Source organism: Oryctolagus cuniculus, chromosome 10, assembly GCF_964237555.1.
Source record: "Oryctolagus cuniculus chromosome 10, mOryCun1.1, whole genome shotgun sequence".
In the NCBI taxonomy this organism is placed as follows: domain Eukaryota; kingdom Metazoa; phylum Chordata; class Mammalia; order Lagomorpha; family Leporidae; genus Oryctolagus; species Oryctolagus cuniculus.
The window spans coordinates 43,853,702-43,876,595 of NC_091441.1; the positions used below are offsets into that span (position 1 = coordinate 43,853,702).

At 35.4% G+C, this 22,894-nt stretch overlaps 1 protein-coding gene across 4 annotated transcripts in view; it reads right to left on the reverse strand.

Annotated features, from left to right (window-relative positions):
* ASXL3 (ASXL transcriptional regulator 3) overlaps positions 1–22,894 on the reverse strand; it is a 193,984-nt gene that overhangs the window by 61,240 nt on the left and 109,850 nt on the right. For all 4 annotated transcript variants that reach the window (XM_051851307.2, XM_051851305.2, XM_051851304.2 and 1 more), the window contains one exon: positions 12,073–12,236. In XM_051851307.2, coding sequence (XP_051707267.2) covers positions 12,073–12,236 — 164 coding nt within the window. The remainder of the gene's footprint in view (positions 1–12,072; positions 12,237–22,894) is intronic.

A 22,894-nucleotide genomic window follows, 5' to 3' on the forward strand; every position in this document is an offset into this window, starting at 1 on the left:
TGGCTGGGGCAGGGGAAATCTGAGATGAAATCAGAAATATTTTGATGTGCTTCAAAGTAAAAAAGTGGTCCATGAACAATGGAGACATATCAGAGGACACAAGAACCAGCTGTAAGAAACTCCCACTGACAAAATGTGGGACAACTGAAATAAGAACCCATTGGAAAACCAGAAAGCAATCAATCTATACATATGGAAAAGAATTAAAGAGTTGGAAGAGGAACAGGGTATTTAAACAAAAGTTCTTGGCAAAATACTCTTTAATTTTACACTGGAGAAGCTTGACAGATACATTTTAATCAAGTGATCAAGTGAATAATATCAGTATTGGGATAATTCAAAATTGTATGCCACATAATAGGATGCAAAGAGAGGAACATTAGCATCACTTATTGTATTCCCCACAAAGGTACATACTTTGAATCTGACCTTAGGGAAACACCATGCAAACATAAATCGGTTTATAATTTTTAAAAAAGCCAAGGTCACAAAAGTCAAGGGTTGACTAAGGAACTGTTACAGAAGACAACTAACGAGACATGAACAATCAATGAAATGATAAATTGTGTACTGGATCTCATTGCTAAAGTGAATGATGGGGACAATTGGCTAAACTTGACTCTAAGAATCACATGGTAATTATCACTGCTTATTTTCTGGTTTTGACTGGTTACATTGTACTTAGGTAACAGAATGTCCTCCTAAAATCATAATATACTGGGGTTGGGAAGGAATGGATCATCAGGCTAGAAACATTTTCAGGTGAATCTTCAAATTTTCTAAAAATAAGTATGTGATGATTTTAAAATTCAAAAAAAAAAAAAAAAGAAGAAAACAGAGCACAGGTCCACCTGATGCAGGAGTCCATACTTAGGTTAGACTTCTAGAGCAGAAAAGAATAAAGAAAGTAGAAGGGTAGATCTGGAGGGACAAAGGAGAGATATTCTACATAGTCCCCAATGACTCATCATGTCCATTTGACACTTCTGCCATACATAATCTCTATGTTGATGATCTTTCATAGATTTGGTATTTTGTATCTATTCCCTGACTCCTTTGCATATTCTCTGTCATGAACAAATGTATTCCTCTTGGATGACTTTGATATCTCCCAATCTTTTCAGATCCCACAATGCACACATCCTATGCATTTTTTTTTATCACAAACTCTATCATCTCCTGTCACAAAACCTGAATAAAGAGTCATGTTCTGGACATTTCATACAATGAGAGGTATCACAATCCAACATGTTAAAAACCAAACTGAATTCTTACCCCATTTCAGTGGGCACTGTTGTTTGCCTACCAAGCATTCATCACCACCCTAATATACATCGCCTAATAAAACTTCATAAAATTAGATTTCTAAAGTATCTCTGACCTCTGTCTCTCAAGTATATCATTTTATTTCAGGAGATAACAATACATTCTAAACTCTAATGATAGTCTTAGGTGACTTAAGTAAATTTCCTTCTTCTATTTCCTTAGATAGAGTCACTGTTTATGAAATGATGGTAAGGGGATCCAAGATGGCTAAACAGGGAAAAGATGTGCTGATTCTGACCACAGGAAAATAACAGAGGAAAAGGGGAAGAACTGCATTCCCATGGAACAGCTGGACAGAAATTTGCCATGGAAATCCTACAAAAAGAAAAGAGACATCATGGAGCAGCAGGGACAATACAATCACACAGCTGTGAGCAGGAAACCACCCACAACTCCCATAGCCAGTAGCTCAAAAAGATGTCATCTTCTTGGAGCAAGAGACCTCACAACCAGCAGGGGTGAAAAGCCATCTTAATAAGGTGAGTAGAGCTTGCTGTGTGTAAGAGTAGGAGATTTTGTCAGAGGGATAAATCCACAGTCTCCACTGACTTGGTGACTGTCCCAGAGGATTGGGAGGGTGCAAGGCATCCACTTAATCCTATGAAATGCTCTTATCCCCTTACTCTATCACAGCACCTGGACATGACCTGCCAAGGCAGAGCACTGACCAATATCCATTGATTAGGCAGCTGGCTCTGGGAACACCATGGCTCTTTGCTTGGCCTGGGTAGGCTTGTGAGGCTGACAGTGGACCCCTCTGCTCCCTGTGACTGTGGGAGACTTGCACCCTGTGACTGTGGGACTTCAATGGATGTGCAGTAGAGCATGTGAGGGTGTGGCTGGGTCTTTAGGCAGACATTCTGTCCAGCTTCAGAGGCTCAGGGTTCCACGCTCAGACTGAGGAGTGGGAAGACCTTTTGTGCTGTTCAGGTACCAGCATGGGTAAGGTGCCTGGGCATTTGGGGTCACCCTGCACAGCTGCTTAACCTTGGCAGAGTGGGGGTGATCATGCAGCCAAGGTGGTCATACTGCCCGCACCCACAATCCTGCTGACAACAGAAAGGATCTACCATGCTTGAGCACTGGCCAGAGTTCCTTGGTCCCACCCAGAATATGTCTCTGGCTATCCACTGAAGGAACAGATAACTCTACTAAGCCACAGAGGCATATTCCAAGGATAAAAGCCATCAGAGGACAAAACCAAGTGTTCCCACAAATGCCTAAAAATAAACATAGAAATACAAAGAACAAGAACAAGGAAGACAATATGATTACCCAAAAGGAACACAACAACATTTCAAAATTAGAATGTAAGGATGAACAGACTGATAAAAATGTGTGAAAAGGAATTCAAAAGAATGATCATAAGATTACTTAAAAACAATGAGAAGCAAACTTATGAGTGAAAAAAATCCATACAAAACATGGATGAAAAATTCTGCCAGGAGGTAGAGATACTGAAGATAAATCAAACTGAAATATTAAAATTGAAGATTTTTAACATGTCAAATAGAAAATGAAGTGGAAAACATTAGCAACAGACCTGGTGTGGCCGAAGAATGAATTTCCGAGCTGAAAGGCAAATCCCTGGAAATATCTCAATCAGACAAAAAATTGAAGAGAATATTATAAAAACCAAAAATATCGTTTGAGATATATGGGTACTATCAAATGACCAAACATGTGTCTTGGGAGTTTCTGAAGCTGTGGAAAGAGAATAGATTAGGAGGCCTATTCAGTGAAATAATAGCAGAAAACGTCTCTAATTTGGAAAAAGATAGGTACATCAAAGTACAAGAAGCCTACAGAACTCCTAATAGACATGATCAGAAAATATCTTCACCATGATACATTATAGTGAAACTTTAAGAAAAGAATCTAAAATGTGCACAAGTACCAGATTTTCTTCAGAGGATCTCCAATTAGACTGAAAGCTAATTTTTCATCAGAAATCCTAAAGCATAACAGAGAATGGAGAGATATAATACAAGTCTCAAGAGGAAAAAAAAAAGCCTGTCAACCCAGAATACTGTACCCAGCAAAGCTCTCATTTATAAATGAAGGTGAAACAAAGATCTTACAAAGCAAAACAGAAATTGAAAGAATTTACCACCAATAATTCAAGCTTACAAATGATTCTTAATGATATGCTACACACAGAAACAGAGATAGTCATCATCATAAAAGAATATGAAGGCAGACAATCTCCTAGCAAAAGTACAAAGGATATCTAAAACAAAAATAGGAATATTTAAGAAAAAATGGAAGGACCAAGTCATTACTTATCAACAATAACCTTGAATATAAATGGTCTAAATGCTCCAATTAAAAAATACAGACTGGATGAATGGATTAAAAACCCAGACCCATCCATTTTCTGCCTATAAGAAACACACTTCACAAATAAATATATGTACAAACCTAAAATGAAAGGATACAAAAAGATATTTCATGCTAATGGAAAGCAAAAATGAGCAGGAGTAGCCATCCTAATACCAGATAAAATAGACTTCAACACAAAAACTGTTAAAAGAGACAAAGAAGGACATTATATAATGATTAAGGGATCCATTTATCAAGAAGATATGACTAGGGAACTGGTGCTGTGGTGTAGCAGGCAAAGCCGCTACCTGCAGTGCCAGCATCCCTTATGGGCACTGGTTCGAGTCCCGGTTGCTCCACTTCTGATCTAGCTCTCTGCTATGGCCTGGGAAAGCAGCAGAGGATGGCCCAAGTCTTGGGCCCCTGAACCCACATGGGAGACCCAGAAGAATCTGGCCAGGAGCCAGGCTTCAGATCAGTACAGCTCCAGCCATTGCAGCCAACTGGAGAGTGAACCAGCAGATGGAAGACCTCTCTGTCTCTCCTTCTCTTTCTGTGTAACTCTGACTTAAAAATAAAAGAAGACATGAGTATAGTAAATGTTTGTGTACCCAATTCCAGGCTCTCTGGTCATTTAAAACAAAAGTTTTGAATGGATCTAAAGGGAAACATAGGTTCAAATACAATAATAATGAAGGATGTCAACACCCCACTTTCATCAATGGACAGATAACTACACAAAAATTCAACAAAGAAACAATCTATAGTATATTTGGACCAAATTGACCTACTTGGTATCTACAGAACATTTCATCCCACAGCTGCAGAACACATAGTCTTTTCATCACTGCATGGAACTTTCTCTAGGATAGATCATATATTAGGTCATAAAGCAAGTCTTAACAAATTAAAAAGCAATAGAAATTGTATGATGTATCTTTTCTGGCCATAATGGAATGAAACTGGAAATTAACAACTTAAGAAACTCTAGAAAATTTGCAAAATGATGGGGACTGAACAAGAACATCCTGAATGAACAGTGTGTCATGGGAGAAATAACAAGAAATTAAAAATTCCTAGGAACAAATGAAGATGATAACACAACATATCAAAACATATGGGATACATCAAAAGCAGTGTTAAGAGTAAAGCTTATAGCAATTAGTGCCTACATCAAGAAATTGGAAAGGCACCAAATCAATGAGATATCAATGCATCTCAAGGATCTAGTAAAGAACAAAACCAAACTCCAAATTAGTAGCAGAAACAAAATAACTGAAATTAGAGACAATATGAACAAAATTGAAACAAACATAAAAACAAACAATACAAAAGATCAACAAAATAAAGAGCTGTTTAAAAAAAAAAAAAGCTGAAATACCATTAACCAAACTAGCCAAAAGAATGTGGAGGGAGAAGACCCAAAGTAATAAAAACAGATATGAAAAAGGAGATATTACAACAGATACAACAGGAAAAAATAGTCAACAGGAAGTACAGCTTTTGGCAATAAACTGGAAACTCTAAAAGAAATGTATAGATTTTTAGACAATTACAATCTATCAGAATTGAGCCATAAAAACACAGAAAACACAAACAGATCAATAACCAATAGAGATTATATCAGTAATAAAGCCCCTCCCAACAAGGAAAATCCTAGGACCAGATGGCTTCGCTGATAAATTCGAACAAAACTTTAAAAAATAACTAACTGCAATTCTTCCCAAACTATTCAAAAATAACTGAAGAAGGGGAGGGAAATCTTCTGAACTCCTTTTATGAGGCCAGAAAAGCCTTAATTCCAGAACCAGAGAAAGATAAAACAAAGAAAGAGAACTATAGACAAATATCACTGATGAACATAGATGTGAAAGTCCTCAACAAAATACTACCCAAGAGAATCCAGTAACACATCAGAAAAATCATTCCCCTGGACCAAGTGCAATTTATCCTTGGAATGCAAGGATGGTTCAACATATGAAAATCAATAAATGTGATACGTCACATTAACAAATTGAAAAAATAAAAACCATATGATTACCTCAATAGATGCAGAGAATGAATTAGTAAAATACAACGTCCTTTCATGATGAAAACTCTAAACAAATTGGGTATAGAAGAAACATTCCTTAACACAATCAAAGCAATATATGAGAAATACACAGACAGCATCATATTGAACAGGGAAAAGTTGGAAACATTTCCACCAAGGATGCCTACTTTCAGCATTGCTATTCAATATAGCTGTGGAAGTTTTAGCCAGAGCCATTAAGCAAGAAAAATAAATCAAAGGTACACATATTGGAAAGGAAGATGTCAAATTATCCCTGTTTGCAGATGACACGAACTGGTTAAGATCAGTATCACTCAAATAACTACAAAAAATTAAATACATTTAACTAAGGATGTGAATACCTCTACAACAAAAATTAAAAAAACATTAAAGAAAGAAATAGAAGAAGACACAAAAAAATGGAAGAATTTTCCACATTTTTAGATTGGAAGAATTAATAATCATCAAAATGTCCATAAGACCCAAAGCAAAATACAGATACAATGCAATCCCAGTCCAAATACCAGGAAATTCTTCTCAGATATAGAAAAAACAATGCTAAAATCCATACGAAAACCCAAAGGAACTAGAATAACTGAAGTAACCTTAAATAACAAAATCAAAGCTGTAGGCATCCAAATAACATTTTGCAAGACATACTACAGTGCAGTTATAATCAAAGCTATCTGGTATTGGGAAACAAATATGTAGGCCAATGGAATAAAATAAAAGCTCCAGAAATTAATCCATTTAGCTACAACCAACTAATCTTTGACAAATGAATTAAATCAATCCCTGGAGAAAGCAGTCTTCTTAATATATGGTGCTGGAAAAATTGAATTTATGCATGCAGAAATATGAAACAAGATCCCTTATACCTTATACAAAAATCAATTCAAAATGGATCAAGGATCTAAATTCATGATCTGATATCATAGACTAACTATATGAAAACATTAGGGAAACTCGGCAAGACATTGGCATACAGAAAGACTTGCTGGAAAAGACCCCAGAAGCATAGGCAATAAAAACATAGACAAACAGGATTACATGGTCCTGAGAAGCTTCTGCACCGCAAAAGAAACACTTAACTAAGTGTAGTGGCAACCAACACAAGGGGATACAATTTAAGCAAAGTATAACTGATAAAGGAGTAATATCCAGGATTAGTAAAGAGCTCAAGAAACTCAATAACAACAAAACAAACAATTCAGTTAAGAAATGGGAAACAGACATAAACGGGCATTTTTTCAAAAGAGGAAATTCAAATGGCCAACAGACACATGAAAAAATGCTCAGGATCACTAGTCTTCAGGGAATTGCATATAAAAACCACAATGAGGTTTCATTCCACCCCAGTTAAAATAGCTATCATCCAAAAATAATAAATGCTGGTGAGCCTATATGGAAAAAAGTACCCTAATGCATTGTTGGAGGCAATGTAAAATAGTACAATCGTTATAGAAGACAGCAGAGATTCCACTCCACACCTGGGAATTTACTCAAGGGAAATGAAATCAGCATATGAAAGAGTTGTTTGTACCCTTATATCTATTGCAGCTTAATTCACCATAGTTCAGATATGGAATCAATCTTCATATTTATTAGCTGATGACTGGATAAAATAAATTGTTATACACACACACACACACACACACACACACACACTGTGGAATACTACTCAGGGGTTAAAATAATGAAATCCTATCTTTTGCAACAAGATGGATGTAATTGGAAATCATTATGCTTTTTGAAAATTTCAATCCTCAAAAGGCAATTTTTCATATGTTTTCTCTGATATGTAGTAGTTAACATAGAATAAAAAACAATGTATAGGAACAAAATGGACATCTTGTAATTTGATTGTTGTGTTTAGTCCTTGTTTATACTCCTGTGGAACTGCGATCTTTCCACTTTTTACTTACTGAATATTAAGGTTAGTGGTGCATTAAGCCTCTGATTATAAAGTGGACTGAAATTATGGTTTTACAAAAATTAAAGAAAAAAAGAAAGGAAAGAATGAGGGGCATTGAGGAAAGGAAAGAGGAAGTATGATTATCTTCCCAGAACTGTACCTACAAAATAGATGAAATCTATTCTCTGTATGTTAACAAAGTTTTTTAAGAAAGAAATGATGGCATGGCCTAACAGTACTGTTAGTGTGATAATCTTAAGACTTCTGATTTAAATATTAAGAGAGAAATACTATCTCCATGCAAATGAACAAAGAGAAATGTAACCATTTATCTGGATTCAGGTAACCATCCTATAATAAATGGATTCAGGATTAGAAGAAGGTCTTCAATAAGATCTTTCAAATTAATTATATAAATAAAACTTGAATGAGTCCTTAATAATAACTGCATCCCAAATGCAATGACCAGAAGTCTTTTTATATTGAATTCATTCAACATAATTGAATTTTCTGTTATTGAAATATAATATATGGAGAATAAAATTAAACATAAATCAAGATGCAAAAATTATATAAATTATATAGGAAAAGTAAAAATATAATCTAAATTAGATCATATTTTAATAATCTGATTCATATTTTTAATCAATAGCGATTTATAAATATTTTTAAAAACACCCACAGAAGCTGGCTTAGTAATAACTGGCATTTGCAAGATAAATGGGAAATTTCCTATATTTTAACGATGAAATCATGGACTGAACCAGCTCCATATGGGTCCAGAGTTAGAGCCCTTACATGACTGTATCACACTAAAAATAATGCAGAAACCTAGATAGTCAGTGAAAGGAAACAAGAAAGCTACAAGTTTCAAATTTTGTAAAAATATGTGAAGACAAACCTTCAAATAGACATTCTTAGGTATTTCACATAATTATAGAAATGCCCACTAGCTCAAATAAATATAATCAGACACGTCCACACTATCTGTGTTGAAGTGCTATCCATCCCCATCTGGATATTTGAAAGGTAGAATTCTGGCAGCAATTCTGGCAGCTTGTTGCATGAAGTTCCTGACTTGACCCTTTCTACTAGGACAAAGGGTTTATTCACCTCAGACAGAGCAGAGCAGAGAGAACGAAGGAGCGAATGCTCTGAATTTCTTGGTATCAAATGGTGTAAGGCTCACAGAACCACTCTGTCCTTCCAAGTCACCCTAGATAAAATATCCAGTGGCCAGTTGCATTCCGTATGCAATGTTATTTATTCCCAGTCATTCTGAGTTGCAAATATGTAGAGAATTCAATCTTTTCTTCTCATTTCCAAGGCCAAAACCCAAGGTCAGACCTTTATCTCCCATCTTAACTACTGCAATTGTCTCCTGTCTTATTTTTTTGTCCATCCAATTCATCATTTACAGGGCTACTGTCTGTTAAGCGAAAAAGGAGAACTGTATTTTATTTGTCACATGACCCTCTTCCACTACCTATGTCCAGGCACTAAATCAATTGTTTAAATTATTCTATGCATGCCATTTCTCATTTCAAAAACACTTGATATACCCATTGGTTCCAGAAAAATTTCAAAGAGTTTAGCCAACAACCAGGCCATTAAGATTGTATATCATTTTCCCCTTCAGCAGAGTATTTCTCAATCTTCCAGGATACACTGCTCCAGCCACTGGGAACTAGTGAATCTTTGCAAAGAGTCTCTGTAAATGACATACCCTCTCTCTGTACAATTCACTTTTCCTTGGCTTTGTCTAAAACATACCTATAGTCCTTCAAAGTTCAACTTAAGTATCCTCTACATCATAAATCTTGTGTAATATGACACTGAGATTAAATTTCTTCATCCACTATACCTTCAGAGGACTTATATACTTCTATTTTGACATTTATGTGATTCTATTTGGTCTTATATTGAATTTGATATAGACCTATCCAGTTCTTAAACTTGTTTCTAACTAATGAGGAAAGTATATTTCAGCATGAGTTTCTTTCTCCTGTTATTGCTTCCAAAGATTCATTCATTTTCCCCAAGATAGATTCATTCATTGTATCCATTGTGTGCAGCCAACTTACAGCACATAATACATGCTCAGTAAATTTTCCTTGAATAATTAAATAATTCCCCAAGGATCCAAATGTTATTTAAGGTCAAGCTATACCTTATTCAGCTCTATTTCTCATAGTGAGTAAAAAATTAATAGAAACGATTACAGCTTGAATAAAATGTTGGTCTTAGACACTGGCCTCTTGGGTTATCAAATGCATAGTTAAAGCTATCACAATTTTTCATTTCTTCATTTCAAAAATATTTATTGAATACCATGTATATTATGCCAAATCTTACTCCAAGGGCTAGAGATGGAATTGCAAGCAAGAGAAATCATGCATGCATTGAAGTGGAGGAAACATTTCTATAAACTAATAAGTTTCTTAATGCCTGAACTCAGTCACACGAACTCGTAAGTAGAGAGTTATCAGTGGCTCCTCTCCATACCTTGCTTAGTTATTTGAAAAAAAAAAAAAAAGTAAAATTGCTCCAGTGCAGTGTGTTGGGGTGGATGGTTGAGATGATGATGATGAGACATTGGTATTTTCCTCCTCCTCTTTCATTTCAATACGATTCAACAATAGCCTTTGGGAACAACTAAAATTGCTTTCCAAACTATTCTTTGCACTTCCCTGTTTCTCACTCCTAATATTTCCTTTCACCACAGCTAGAATAATTATCTTAGAAAGTAACGGTCTTATTATATTATAGCCCTGCTTCAAAGCCCTCAATGCCCTCTTCATTTCAAAAATATTTAGTGAATACCATGTATATTATGCCAAATCTTACTCCAAGAGCTAGAGTTGGAATTGCAAACAAGAGAAATCATGCATGTGTTGAAGTGGATATTATGTAAGTTGAATTCTCTTAAAAAGCAACGGTCTTATTATATTATAGCCCTGCTTCAAAGCCCTCAATGCCTTGTACTACATATACAGGAAGGATACCCTTCATTCCTTTTAGTTTCATACCCAAGGACTCTTCCAAAATATTTTCCCAATCTGTCATTCCAGAATCATTTGTGCTATTCTTTCTACAATTCGGACTTCCAACAATTAGCTTTTGACTTTGTATCTTTGGACCTCTCACTTGGTATCCTTCCACCATTCATTTGATTCAAATTCTTTTTAACTCTCAAGGTCTAATTCAAGGATCCTAAATTTGTCTCTAATTTTTTCTTTGTGTATCAAAATGCAGCATAGTTTGTACTTTTTGTTCTTCCTAAGCATAGTCACTTCTATTTCATATTTTAGTTACTTATAAAGTGTTCCTAAGTAGATTGCATTTAATAATTCAAAAGCACTTAAGCATTTACTGTTTTATTACCCAAAGCACCAAAAACATATCATATCATATTCACAGTAAATATTAGATAGCGTTGTGTCAGCTGAAAACAAACTCCTAGTCAAATGGAAATGTATCCCAAATCAAAATAATCTTTTGCTAAATATGAAAAAATAATCATCACTAGAGATAGCATTTGTAGCCAATTGTTGCTTATCATATTTAAATATGTATGAAAAGAGATCATTAAGTCAGTAGAAAACAGAATCAAATAAAAAGCTAAGAAAGCATATTCAAAGTAATATGGAAATATTGAATCAGTCTTGCACACTTCAATTCATGTATTGACCTATCATCTGAAGATACAAATTCATAAAGTCATATGTGTTAAGTCCATCAGTTGGTAATGATAGAATGTGTCAGAATTTACTGAAGTAAGAATCATAAGGGAATATTTTCTAGTTACTATTTAATAAGTTCTGTGAAATTTAATAAAAGTTCATGTGATAATATTTTCCCCTTTCTTTCCTAAAGAAACAGCTTTAGAAGATGATTGATATCTGCTATTACGGATCTATATTTATATTTCCTTATTCTAGTAGCTTTTCAGAAATACACTTAAAGCATTATTGGTTACACTAAAAGAAGTAAAAGGTAATTATTTATAGGCAATCATATTCATAATGATAAGCTCTCAGAAATGAAATACAAACATAAATTTTAAATGCCTTTTGGAAAGAACTGAGAATAAAAACATTTACATAATTTTTTAGAAACCCTGGCTTTTTATTACCACATTTCAGTATTCCCCCTAGGCAAAGGAGCAGACTTTAAAGATTTATTTGATAGTAGGATGCTTGATTTCTTTGTTTTCCCTTCCCAATGTTGGACGATCTATAGTTTTTACTTCACCAACACGTACTGTATTTTAAAATTTGAGTTGGCTCACTACTGATAATAAAAAATGGCTGTTTTGGCAGATTAAAAAAAATAAAACAATGATAGTAGTAAAATACACATACACACATACATAAATTATACAAATATAACAGCTCTGCCACTTCATACTAATGTGAATAGTGACTGACATCAAATATCTCAAACTTCTACTTACCTGCCTATCCACTTCTGGGAGTAAAAGCAGGAGGTATTGTTGAAAATGCTGAGGTAAGGAAGCAAATGTATGTTTATTTATTAATGCCCTCAAGTTAGTGTTGACAAGAATAGATCCTGGGGTTTCTATGTCAATGTCCTCAGCTTTGGTCCATTTCAAGTGTCCTGTGATGAACAAGAGGCATGAATTTACTACAAGTTGAGAAAATGCATACATACGTGCATGCTCGTGAACACATACACATATATACATATCTATATATCTGTTGAACACAAGCATTCAATAATATGTTTAATTCTTTCCCTCTTAAATGGTATTTCAGAAGAATAATGCCTCTTTCATTATGTTTCTGTCTAGTCTTAGACAGCTTTTGTTTTCACAACACACACTTAAATCAGTATCATCTACAATTTTAACTCAAAGTAGCACCAAATGGTGATAAAGAAGTATTTTAATTATGAGCTTCTAATTAATCAGAATTTTCAAAGAAAAGAGCATGCACAGTAACAACCACAACTTATAAATGTTCCATAAGACCTAAGATCAATGATAACAGTAACCACAGTGCTGTTGATTTTTTACAGAGATAATGAGAGCAACAAGAACTATGTGTTCATCTCATGTCAGGCAATGAACCAAACACTGGACTATTTCAGAAGATTCTAATTCAGAGCATTTCTGAGAGTGGTATTTTCAAAAGTGATCTTTTATAGAAACATCAGCTCCAGGGTCTGAAATGTTAATATGCTTTGAAGGGTAATTGCACAACTCAAGGCACACTTCCCTCCAAGAGAAGCCTGTAGGTAAAATTCACAACTCAAAATCATGACATATTCATAAAAGAAAATAACCCACCAGTCAGCTGACGGAGCATACAGCACTGCTATTCTCTGCTGAGCCAAGAGAACTACTTGAATGTGATTATAAACAGTACACTTTTAAATCATATCTTAGCAAATCATGGCTCATGAGCTTATATCCAGTTGAATGCCTGTTTGGGTAAATAAAATCTTCCTGGTCTGCAGTCATGCCCAGCTGTTTACATACTGCTCAGGTCTGTGCACTACAATGCAGACATGAAGTGCTGTGACAGAAACTGCTGGGCCCAGGAAATCTATCATGCATACTCTCTTGGCCTTTGACAGACAAATTTGCTGACCCTTGCTTTAAATAATTAGAAGAAAATTAAAAATTATGAAGAAACGTAATACTATCATAAAACAAGTCTGATTCTCAACAAAACCAGATAGAATTTCCAGAAAGGAAACCTTAGCATGGTACAGAAGCATTGATAATGAATATATATAGAGAGAGTTGAAGAAAATAACTTAAGTGCTGTAAATGAAGGAGTCAAAATAGAATAAGGCAGAATTATAGGGGGCATAGTAGTTAGAATGCATAGCTATAGAAGTTCCTGAATGAAAAACAGGATGGCAGAGAGGCAGTATATGGCTAACCAGTGGATGAAATCTGGTTTCTAGAATTGAGATAATAATAAGAGTTCTCAAATAAGGCAATACACTAAACCTCAAGAAACATAAATATCCATTCCACTATCATGCATGTTGAAATCTCCAAACACTAGAAACAAAAAGAACAGAATCTAAAACCCACTTCAAAAAAGACAGATTATCTCCAGGAGGATGACAATAATATGGATAGAAACCTTATCGTTAAATAACAGGAAACTATGGAATATCACCAAAGGGCCAAAAGAAAATAAGGTCAATCTCATTCATAACTATGTCTGTCAATCAATAATGCAAAGATAGAAGCACATTTTCAGTATCCAAAATGGAAATTCTACCCCTTAAACAATCTTGCTGAAATAACCACAAGTGGATGTTCTAACTAATAAATTGTATTAAGCAAGGAATGAGAGGGTGCAGAAGCATCTATAAACTAAATAACACACAAACATGAGTACCTCAAAACTAACATTACCTGTAGAAAGCAATACTAATGGCTAATGAGTATTAAAACAAAATGGAAATAAAATACATGACAACAATTGCATGTAATGTGGGGAGGTGTGATTACAATGAGAGTACAACAGAACTTTGGCATTGTTTAAGAATAAAACACATATGAATTAGTTTTTGTATTTTGCTAAAATACTATAGATAGTCATTGGAAGAAATGAAAATTATAACTGCCAAATAAATGGATGGAAGGAAAACCTGATAAATCAATTGTAGGGCATAAAAGAGAAAAAAATCCATAAAATAAAAATTAAGTCCAACAAAATCACAATCAATGTAAATGGATCTTCACAGCAGACTTAAAAGTAATGCAATCTAGTTATACACTGCTTTCAAGAGAATTTAAGACAAAAGTCACATGAAAGGGTAAAAATTAACAAATTAAGAAACACTAACTAGACATTAGAAAAGAACAAAAAGTAATGCCACAATATTAACATCAACAAGAGAAACAAATGTTTAAAAAATTACTAGGGACGAAAAAGATCATTCCTAAGTGCATAAGAAATAATTTACTGAAAATACACAATGACCTTGAACCTGCATCCATTTAAATATTATAATATTCAAAATGTAAAACTGAGATAATTTTTAAAAATAACTGACATCACACAATGTTAGAAGAAAGTCAACATATATTATTAAGATATAACAGACCAGACAAAAATGTTTTCAGCCGGCGCTGCGGCTCACTAGGCTAATCCTCCAACTGCGGAGCCGGCACCCCAGGTTCTAGTCCTGGTTGGGGTGCCGAATTCTGTCTTAGTTGCTCCGCTTCCAGTCCAGCTCTCTGCTGTGGCCCAGGAAGGCAGTGGAGGATGGCCCAAGTGATTGGACCCTACACCTGCATGGGAGACCAGGAGGAAGCACCTGGCTCCTGGCTTCAGATCGGCGCAGCGCCGGCTGTAGTGACCATTTGGGGAGTGAACCAATGGAAGGAAGACCTTACTCTCTGTCTTTCTCTCTAACTCTGTCTGTCAAAAGGGTTGGCACTATGGTATAGTGGGTAAAGGTGCTGCCTGAGTTGCAGCTATGGCAACAGTTTGAGTCCCAGCTGCTCCACTTCCATTGCAGCTCCCTGCTAATTCACTTGGAAAAGCAGTGAAAGATGGTCCATGTGCTTGGGCCCCTGCACCCACATGAGAGACTTGGAAGAAGCAAGCTCCTGGCTTCTGATCGACCCAACTCCAGCCATTGCTGCCATTTAGGGAATAAACTAGCGGATGGAAGATCTCTTTCTCTCTCCCTGTCTATCCCTCTGTCTCTGTAACTTTGCCTTTCAAATAAATAAATAAATATTGAATAAAAATCTGCCTTATTTAAAAAAAAGTCTTCAAAATACACAGGATTGTAACAACTCAATAATTAATATTTAATCAGTGAATTAAACATAGAGCACTGTACTAAATTAATAGAGAAAACATTTTTAAGCAATCAAGGATCAATAAACACACACACATACACACACATACATGAATGACCAGTGAATCTCAAAAAAAACTAAAGAATAATATAAAACTTTATCATCTCTCTGTCCAAAAAGAAATAAAACTAATTATCATAATAAAAAGATAGCAACTCTTCAATCGTCTACATTTTCAGTCTATATTTGGATATTCAAAACCACACTTGTTCTTCACAAGTTAGAGGGGAAAATGTGGAATGGAAATAACAAAATATTTAGATTCTAAATGATAATGCCAAAATTTGTAAAATACTGCTCAATTTGTTTTAAAGATAAATTGTATATGGAGGTGAAAAAAAGCTTGAAAATTTAAGCTTAAGTGAAAAAAAAAACCCACAAAGTTAATAAATAAACTGAGGAAATTAAGAATGAGAATTGGAAAGTGAGGAGGAAGAAGGGCTGGAGTGTGGGCAGGAGGGAGGATAGGGTGGGAAGTATCACTATGTTTCTGAATCTCTATATATGAAATACATGAAACTTGTATAACTTATATAAAATTTTTAAAAAATAAAGAGTAAATAATGAATTCTAACAGACATTTACTCATGAAACAGAAAAAAAAAACAATGAAGATCATCAGTAATTTAACATGTTTATCTTCATTAAACTAATGAAATAGAGATCTCTGGTAAGAAGTGATACAAATAAACAATAACAGATGTAAAAGTAGTGAAACAATACTACATATGATATGGGTTTATAAAGCAGGTATAATTACAATTAAAAACATTTTTACAAAGCATAATACATTATGATGTTTGCCATTATAGTTGATGGCAAAGTAGTTTAAGTTTATATATTTCCATATTTAAGTTAAAAATAGAAAACTTGAAATAAATCTTATAGATTTCTAAGAATAAAAAATGGGTCAATAGCAACATCCCCATCCCATCTATACATAAAAATTCAGTGAAAAGCTTTAAAAGTTAATTTTCTGTTGGATATGAGACTTTCTTATTCTCTGGATTTCTCCCATTATTTAATTTTGCACAAATTCCAGGCAATAGGTAAATAAAGAAAACCTCTACACTCAATTTATAACATTAATATAGCCTGGATTCCTACTAAGGACAGTATGAGAGAAAACTTACTTGCCAATGTCACACAAGCACAAAAGGGTATGCAAATTGTATCTGCTTCTTGAAAAAAAAAAGCCTTTTTTTTTTTTTTTAAATTTGAAAGGTAGAGCTATAGAAAGAAGAGAGACAGAGAGATAGGTCTTCCTTCCGTTGGTTCACTCCCCAAATGGCCACCACAGCCGGTGCTGCGCTGATCTGAAGCCAGGAGCCAGGTGCTTCTTCCTGGTCTCCCATACAGATGCAGGGTCCAATCTCTTGGGCCATCCTCCACTGTCCTTCCAGGCCACAGCAGAGAGCTGGACTGGAAGAGGAGCAACTGAGACCAGAACTCAGTACCCATAGGGGATGCCGGCACCACAGGTGGAGGAATAACCAAGTGAGCCATGGCACCGGCCCTAAAGCCTAACTTTTTAAAGCTAAGTTGGTTAAATGTCTTTTATTAGCTTCTGTCTTTTTTATAGGCTTGAAGTCGTTCATGATTAAGAAAAAAACACATCACAGGGCAAGAAACAACAACTCTCTTTCCTCAGAGTACAAGCAAATGCAAAACCCAGAGGTAAGAATGTTATAAAATACAGGAAGGGATTAGCTAAATACTACTATTCCCTTAAAAGCCTTAGGAAGTGGTTCAGGTCATTCATTCAAAGGAGTATTCAAGAAACACATGATGCATGTACTCTATAGAATACTATACAGCAATCAAAAAAAAAATGAAACCCGGTCATTTGCAACAAGATGGAGAAATTTGGAAAACATCATGCTGAGTGAATTAAGCCAGTCCCAAAGGGACAAATATCATATGTTCTCCCTGATCCGCAACAACAAACTGAGCACCAAAGGGGAAACCTGTTGAAGTGAAATGGACACTATGTGAAACAGTGACTTGATAAGCTCTTGTCCTGATGGTTGATGTACAATGTAATACTTTATCCATTTTAGTTTTTTTTTTTTTTTGTTCTAGTACTATTGGTTGAACTCTGTAATTAACACACAATTATTCTTAGGTGTTTAAATTTTAACTGAAAAGTGATCCCTGTTAGGAATTTGAAAACATTATGCTGAGTGAAATAAGCCAATCCCAAAGGGACAAATATCATATGTTCTCCCTGATCGGTGACAACTAACCGAGCACCAAAAAGGAAACCTGTTAAAGTGAAATGAACACTATGAGAAACGGTGACTTGATCAGCCCTCACCCTGACTGTTGATGAGCAACTTAATACGTTATCCCTCTTAGTATCTTTTTTGTTTGTTCTACTTAATAATTTTGGTTGAATACTGTAATCAATACACAGTTATTCTTAAGTGTTGAAACTTAACTGAAAAGTGATCACTGTTAAATATAAGAGTGGGAATAAGAGAGGGAAGAGATGTGCAATTCGGGACATGCTCAATCTGACCTACCCCAACAGTAGAGTTAGAAACATACCAGGGGATTCCAATTCAATCCCATCAAGGTGGCATGTACCAATACCACCTCACTAGTCCAAGTGATCAATTTCTATTCACAATTGATCATAATGATAGGACTAAGAGCCAAAGGGATCACAGAAACAAGAATAGTGTCTGCAAATATTAGCTGATAGGATAAAAAAGGGAGAGAAAAATCCAACATGGGAAGCGAGATACACAGCAGACCAATAGAATGGCAGATGTCCTAAACAGCACTCTGGCCTCAGAATTAGCCCTTAAGGCACGCAGATCTGGCTGAAAAGCCCATGAGAGTTTTTCAGGCATGGAAAGCCAAAACCCTCTGGCAAAAAACAACAACAACAACAACAACAAAAAAAAAACAACAACAAGCAAAGACCTAAATGAAAGATCTCCGCCAGTGAGATCCCAGTGGAAAGAACAGGTCATCAAAGAAGGAGGTACCTTTCTCTGAAGGGAGGAGAAAACTTCCACTTTGACTATGACCTTGTCTAAATAATATCAGAGTCGATGAACTCAAAAGGCTTCCACAGCCTTGGAAACTCATGACTAGAGCCTAGGGTGATTACTGATGCCATTAACAAGAGTGTCAATTTGTTAAGTCAACAACAGGAGTCACTGTGCACTTACTCCTCATGTAGGATCTCTGTCCTTAATGTGCTGTACACTGTGGTTTAATGCTATAACTAGTACTCAAATAGTACTTTATACTTTGTGTTTCTATGTGGGTGCAAACTGTTGAAATCTTTACTTAATATATGCTAAACTGATCTTCTGTATATAAAGAGAATTGAAAATGAATCTTGATGTGAATGGAAGGGGGGAGGGAGCGGGAAAGGGCAGGGTTGCGGGTGGGAGGGAAGTTATGGGGGGGGAGCCATTGTAATCCATAAGCTGTACTTCAGAAATTTATATTCATTAAATAAAAGTTAAAAAAAAAAAGAAACACATGATGCAATGAGTGATGTGAGAAGCAGGACTTAATACTATCAGTATTTAGTATTGTTCAAAGGCTTTAAGATTAGCCTAGTAAAAAAGAAGTCTCCACAAGGCACACAGCTTTTTATGGCAAAGCCAAGAGAAGATGTATTTCATAGATATCTACCTAAGAAAAATACGTTTTATAATTTTGGAACAAAGACAGAATAGATGAACTCAATTTGTTGCCACAGAGGATGTTTAATTCCATTTTAATTATCCTTACACATGTACTCATAATTGGCTTAAGAAAAATCCAATTATATATGATTGTCTTATTTCATCAAAGCTGTTACCCAGAGAAGGACAAATCTGTAGTCATTTCAGTGTCTAATTCCTGACATTTAGCCCAGAGGGTCTGAGGCAGCCAAGAGGGGCAAAGAAAGAGAAAGGAAGCAACAACTGCCAAGTTGCCAAAGTGAGAGCCCATGGTCTTGCAAAAATACAACAGGCAAGCTCCTGCTAAAAACCATGGGGAATGTGTCCCTTTAGGGCCAGGATAATTTTCTCTTTGGCCAGAAGAAGTTATAGGGCCCCCATCAGAGTAAAGGATGCAGTACTTGGACACTTGAAGTCTGCTAACTTTAAGACTCCTATTCCTGGAGCAGGCAGCATCTGCAGTGTGGCACTTGGGAAACCCACATCCCATATCAGAATGCTAGTTAAGAGTCCTGGCTCCCAGCATTCAGTTTCAAATCCAGTTCCAACTAGTTATCTGGGAAACAGCAGATGATGGACAGCACAAGCACTTAAGTTCCTGTCACCTACATGAGAGACCCTGATGAAGTACCTGGCTCCCGGCTTCAGCTTGACCCAGCATGGCTATTGCAACCTTTTGAGGAATGAACCAGCATATGCAAGTTATGTCTCTCTCTCTCTCTGAATCTGCCTTTCAAATAAATAAATACTTAAAAAAACTCATATTCCCCAAACCTACACAGAAATAAGCATAAAATGGGCACACACAGGGACACAGCCACTCATACAGAAGGAAGGAGCACATGAAAAAGGTGACCAAGCAGACAAAAGGAATGGCCTAAACAAACACAGAAAGAACTGAAAATCCAAGAGTTCTTTATTGCCTCAAAGAAACTAGAGGAATGATTCTGAAAGAGATCTCAAAGAAGAAAAGTGGGCTTTCAGAACGTAATGTTTTGTGGAAAAAATGTATCAGAGGACAGATCTAATCATGGACAACATGAATCAATATAGCCTTCACAAGTTAAGAAATTGTGTAAAAAGTCTGCTTGCAGCACTGATTAAAATATAATGCCAGGATTAAAAAACCTATATGGATTATGATTAAACAAATGGAATATAAATGTTATCAACCTTGATATTAAAAAGATAATATAATGCAAACATGCAGTTTGGAGGAACTATAATTAGTTCTCTTTTATAACATATTACCTAAAGTTGAAATGAGTATCTAGATAATTATTATCTTAGTTTTTCATAATTTTTATGTTTATGAAAAAATTTTTAGATGTTGAAACAATCTTTAAAATTTTTGTTTTTGATTTTACTTGTTTTTTATCATTAGTCTAAAATTAATTAAATGTATTACTTTTAATTAAAATGGTGTAACACAGATTTTCTAATATGATCAATGGCTATAGTTACACATTGAGAGATGTCAATAATGTTTATAAAACACTTGGGACAATTATTTTGGATTAAATAATGGGGTTATTTCTAAAATTTCATTTTCATTTTTCTGTGTTGATTTATTTAAAGTGTATGTAACATTTTATAAACCAGCAAAGTTGTAATTCTTTAGTACCAAAAGATTAAACCAAATAAAATACATGTACTGGAACAAATCCCAGAACTTGGGCTCAATGTGGACATTTATTCAAACCCCTTCAGGGACATCCGTTAGAAGCTTAAATTTGTTTAGCAAGCACTTTTTAAACTCCTACTGTGTGAGTGGGTTGGAAGAAGTACAATTAAAAGCTGATTTAGGTCAATGACCCAGAAACCAAAGAACTTACATCTTAAGTAGGGGAAATGTGAGAAATTAAGACATAAAAACAGGAAGGGAGGGAGGAACAGGCAGAGCACAGAGGACACTCAGGACAGTGAAACTGTGCTGTATGCTGCAATGGTGGATCCCTGTCATCTTACACTTATGAGGATCCATAGCATATAGAACACCAAGAGAGCCCCAGTGGTATGTGATGGCTTTGGGTGCTAACGAGCTGTCAATGGAGGTGCATCAAGTGCAGGAAGAAATAAAATGTAACACTGTGGTAAAGAATGCCACTGGTGGAGCAGGTTGTGCATGTGTGGAGTTAGGCATATATCTTTTCTGTTCCATTTTGTTCTGAACCTAAATTTCTCTAAAAAATAAAGTTTATTAATTGAACAAAAAGAAATGCAAAACAAGTGGTAAAATAGCCTATCATTAAAGAAATTTTTTAAGTGTTCCTAAATCTACACTTTAAAGCTTTGTGCTATGAAGACAGGTGATAATTTATTAGGGTTATCTCAGAAAACACCATTGGAGAGGTTGTAAATGAGTCTTATCCTTTGCTAAGACAAGGTAAGAGTAATATGACAAGTGCTTACAAAAGAAAAACACATACTTCAAACCCCATTTGCAGCTTGTAACTACCCTCCATCTCACCAGATGAAGTTTCCACTGCTAGGTTATTTGGCAGTGTAACATTTACTGTTGTACTACTGTGCCAGGCCTATGAAAATAATAATGAACACCCTGCAAACATCATTACCGCTTGTTTGTTTTGTTTGTTTGTTTTGTTTTGTTTTGTTTTTTTTGCTTCTGACAATAGAGGGAGGAGTAAAGTTCGGTTTGTTTGTTTTGTTTTACTATGACATCATGAGGGAATACCATGGAGAATCATAATTCTTTTTAACTGCACTCAGTCACCTCCAAGTCCATTCAACAAGAGCTACTCCAAGAATTTTCAGTTTTCATACATAACCGTAGTCAAGACTAAGGAAAACACCTAGACCAACAATAGCAGTGTTCCATGATGTAGTTCTCCTAAGAATTCAAGCTTACTGTCAGAACTAAAATGGCTAAAGATATTGAAGGTCATTATTACTATTTCTTATTGTCTATTCTTAACAATCTCCAGGGAAATGGGGCATATGAAGGGTTATACTGTGGGTTATACATATGAAGGGGAGGGCTGTGGCGCTTTCCCCCTGACTTCCCAGGAAAACAGACCCGGGCAACTGCACACTCATTGGGTTTCAAGACCACATGACATCTATGCCTTAAACGGAGTGAATATCCTACAATTTGACAAATTAAGTTATTGCCAGAGATCGAAATAAAGCAGCTAAGGTACAATTAGATGTGTGTTATATCTTTAAAAAAAGAAAAAAAACTTCGTTAGGCAAATTTCACAATGAGAAAGAAAATTTAGACTTACAGCCTTAAGTCTGATTTTGATTGGATTTTCTTTCAGAATTATCAGTTTAAATTAAACATATTGCTATATTTGTTTAAATTAATAATAGTTTCAAAGTTTATAATTTTATAATTTATACACAACTCCTACCTATAGCAAGCAAAGAAGGTTAAAACCACATTTCTGAAACTGTGGGAATTAAATGTCTGACTCAGGTGAGAAAAACAGATGAGGGAGAACTGGCTGTCTCCATCTGGCTGCCTGGGGGGTGGGGGGTGGGGTGGGAGAGGGTGCTTCCTTTGTACTGGTGCTGCTGCTAGCTACACTAGCTACACACTGGTTCAAAAACAATGACCTTCCCCCAAAGCTCAAAGTCATTTTTATTCAAAGAGATATTAGTAGTTTCAGTGCTATGCTGAAACCTATAGAATCCATCATTCATTCTGATAAACTTACCAGTCATTCAGTTAATTAAAATCATTAGTTCATTCCAAACCTATTCAA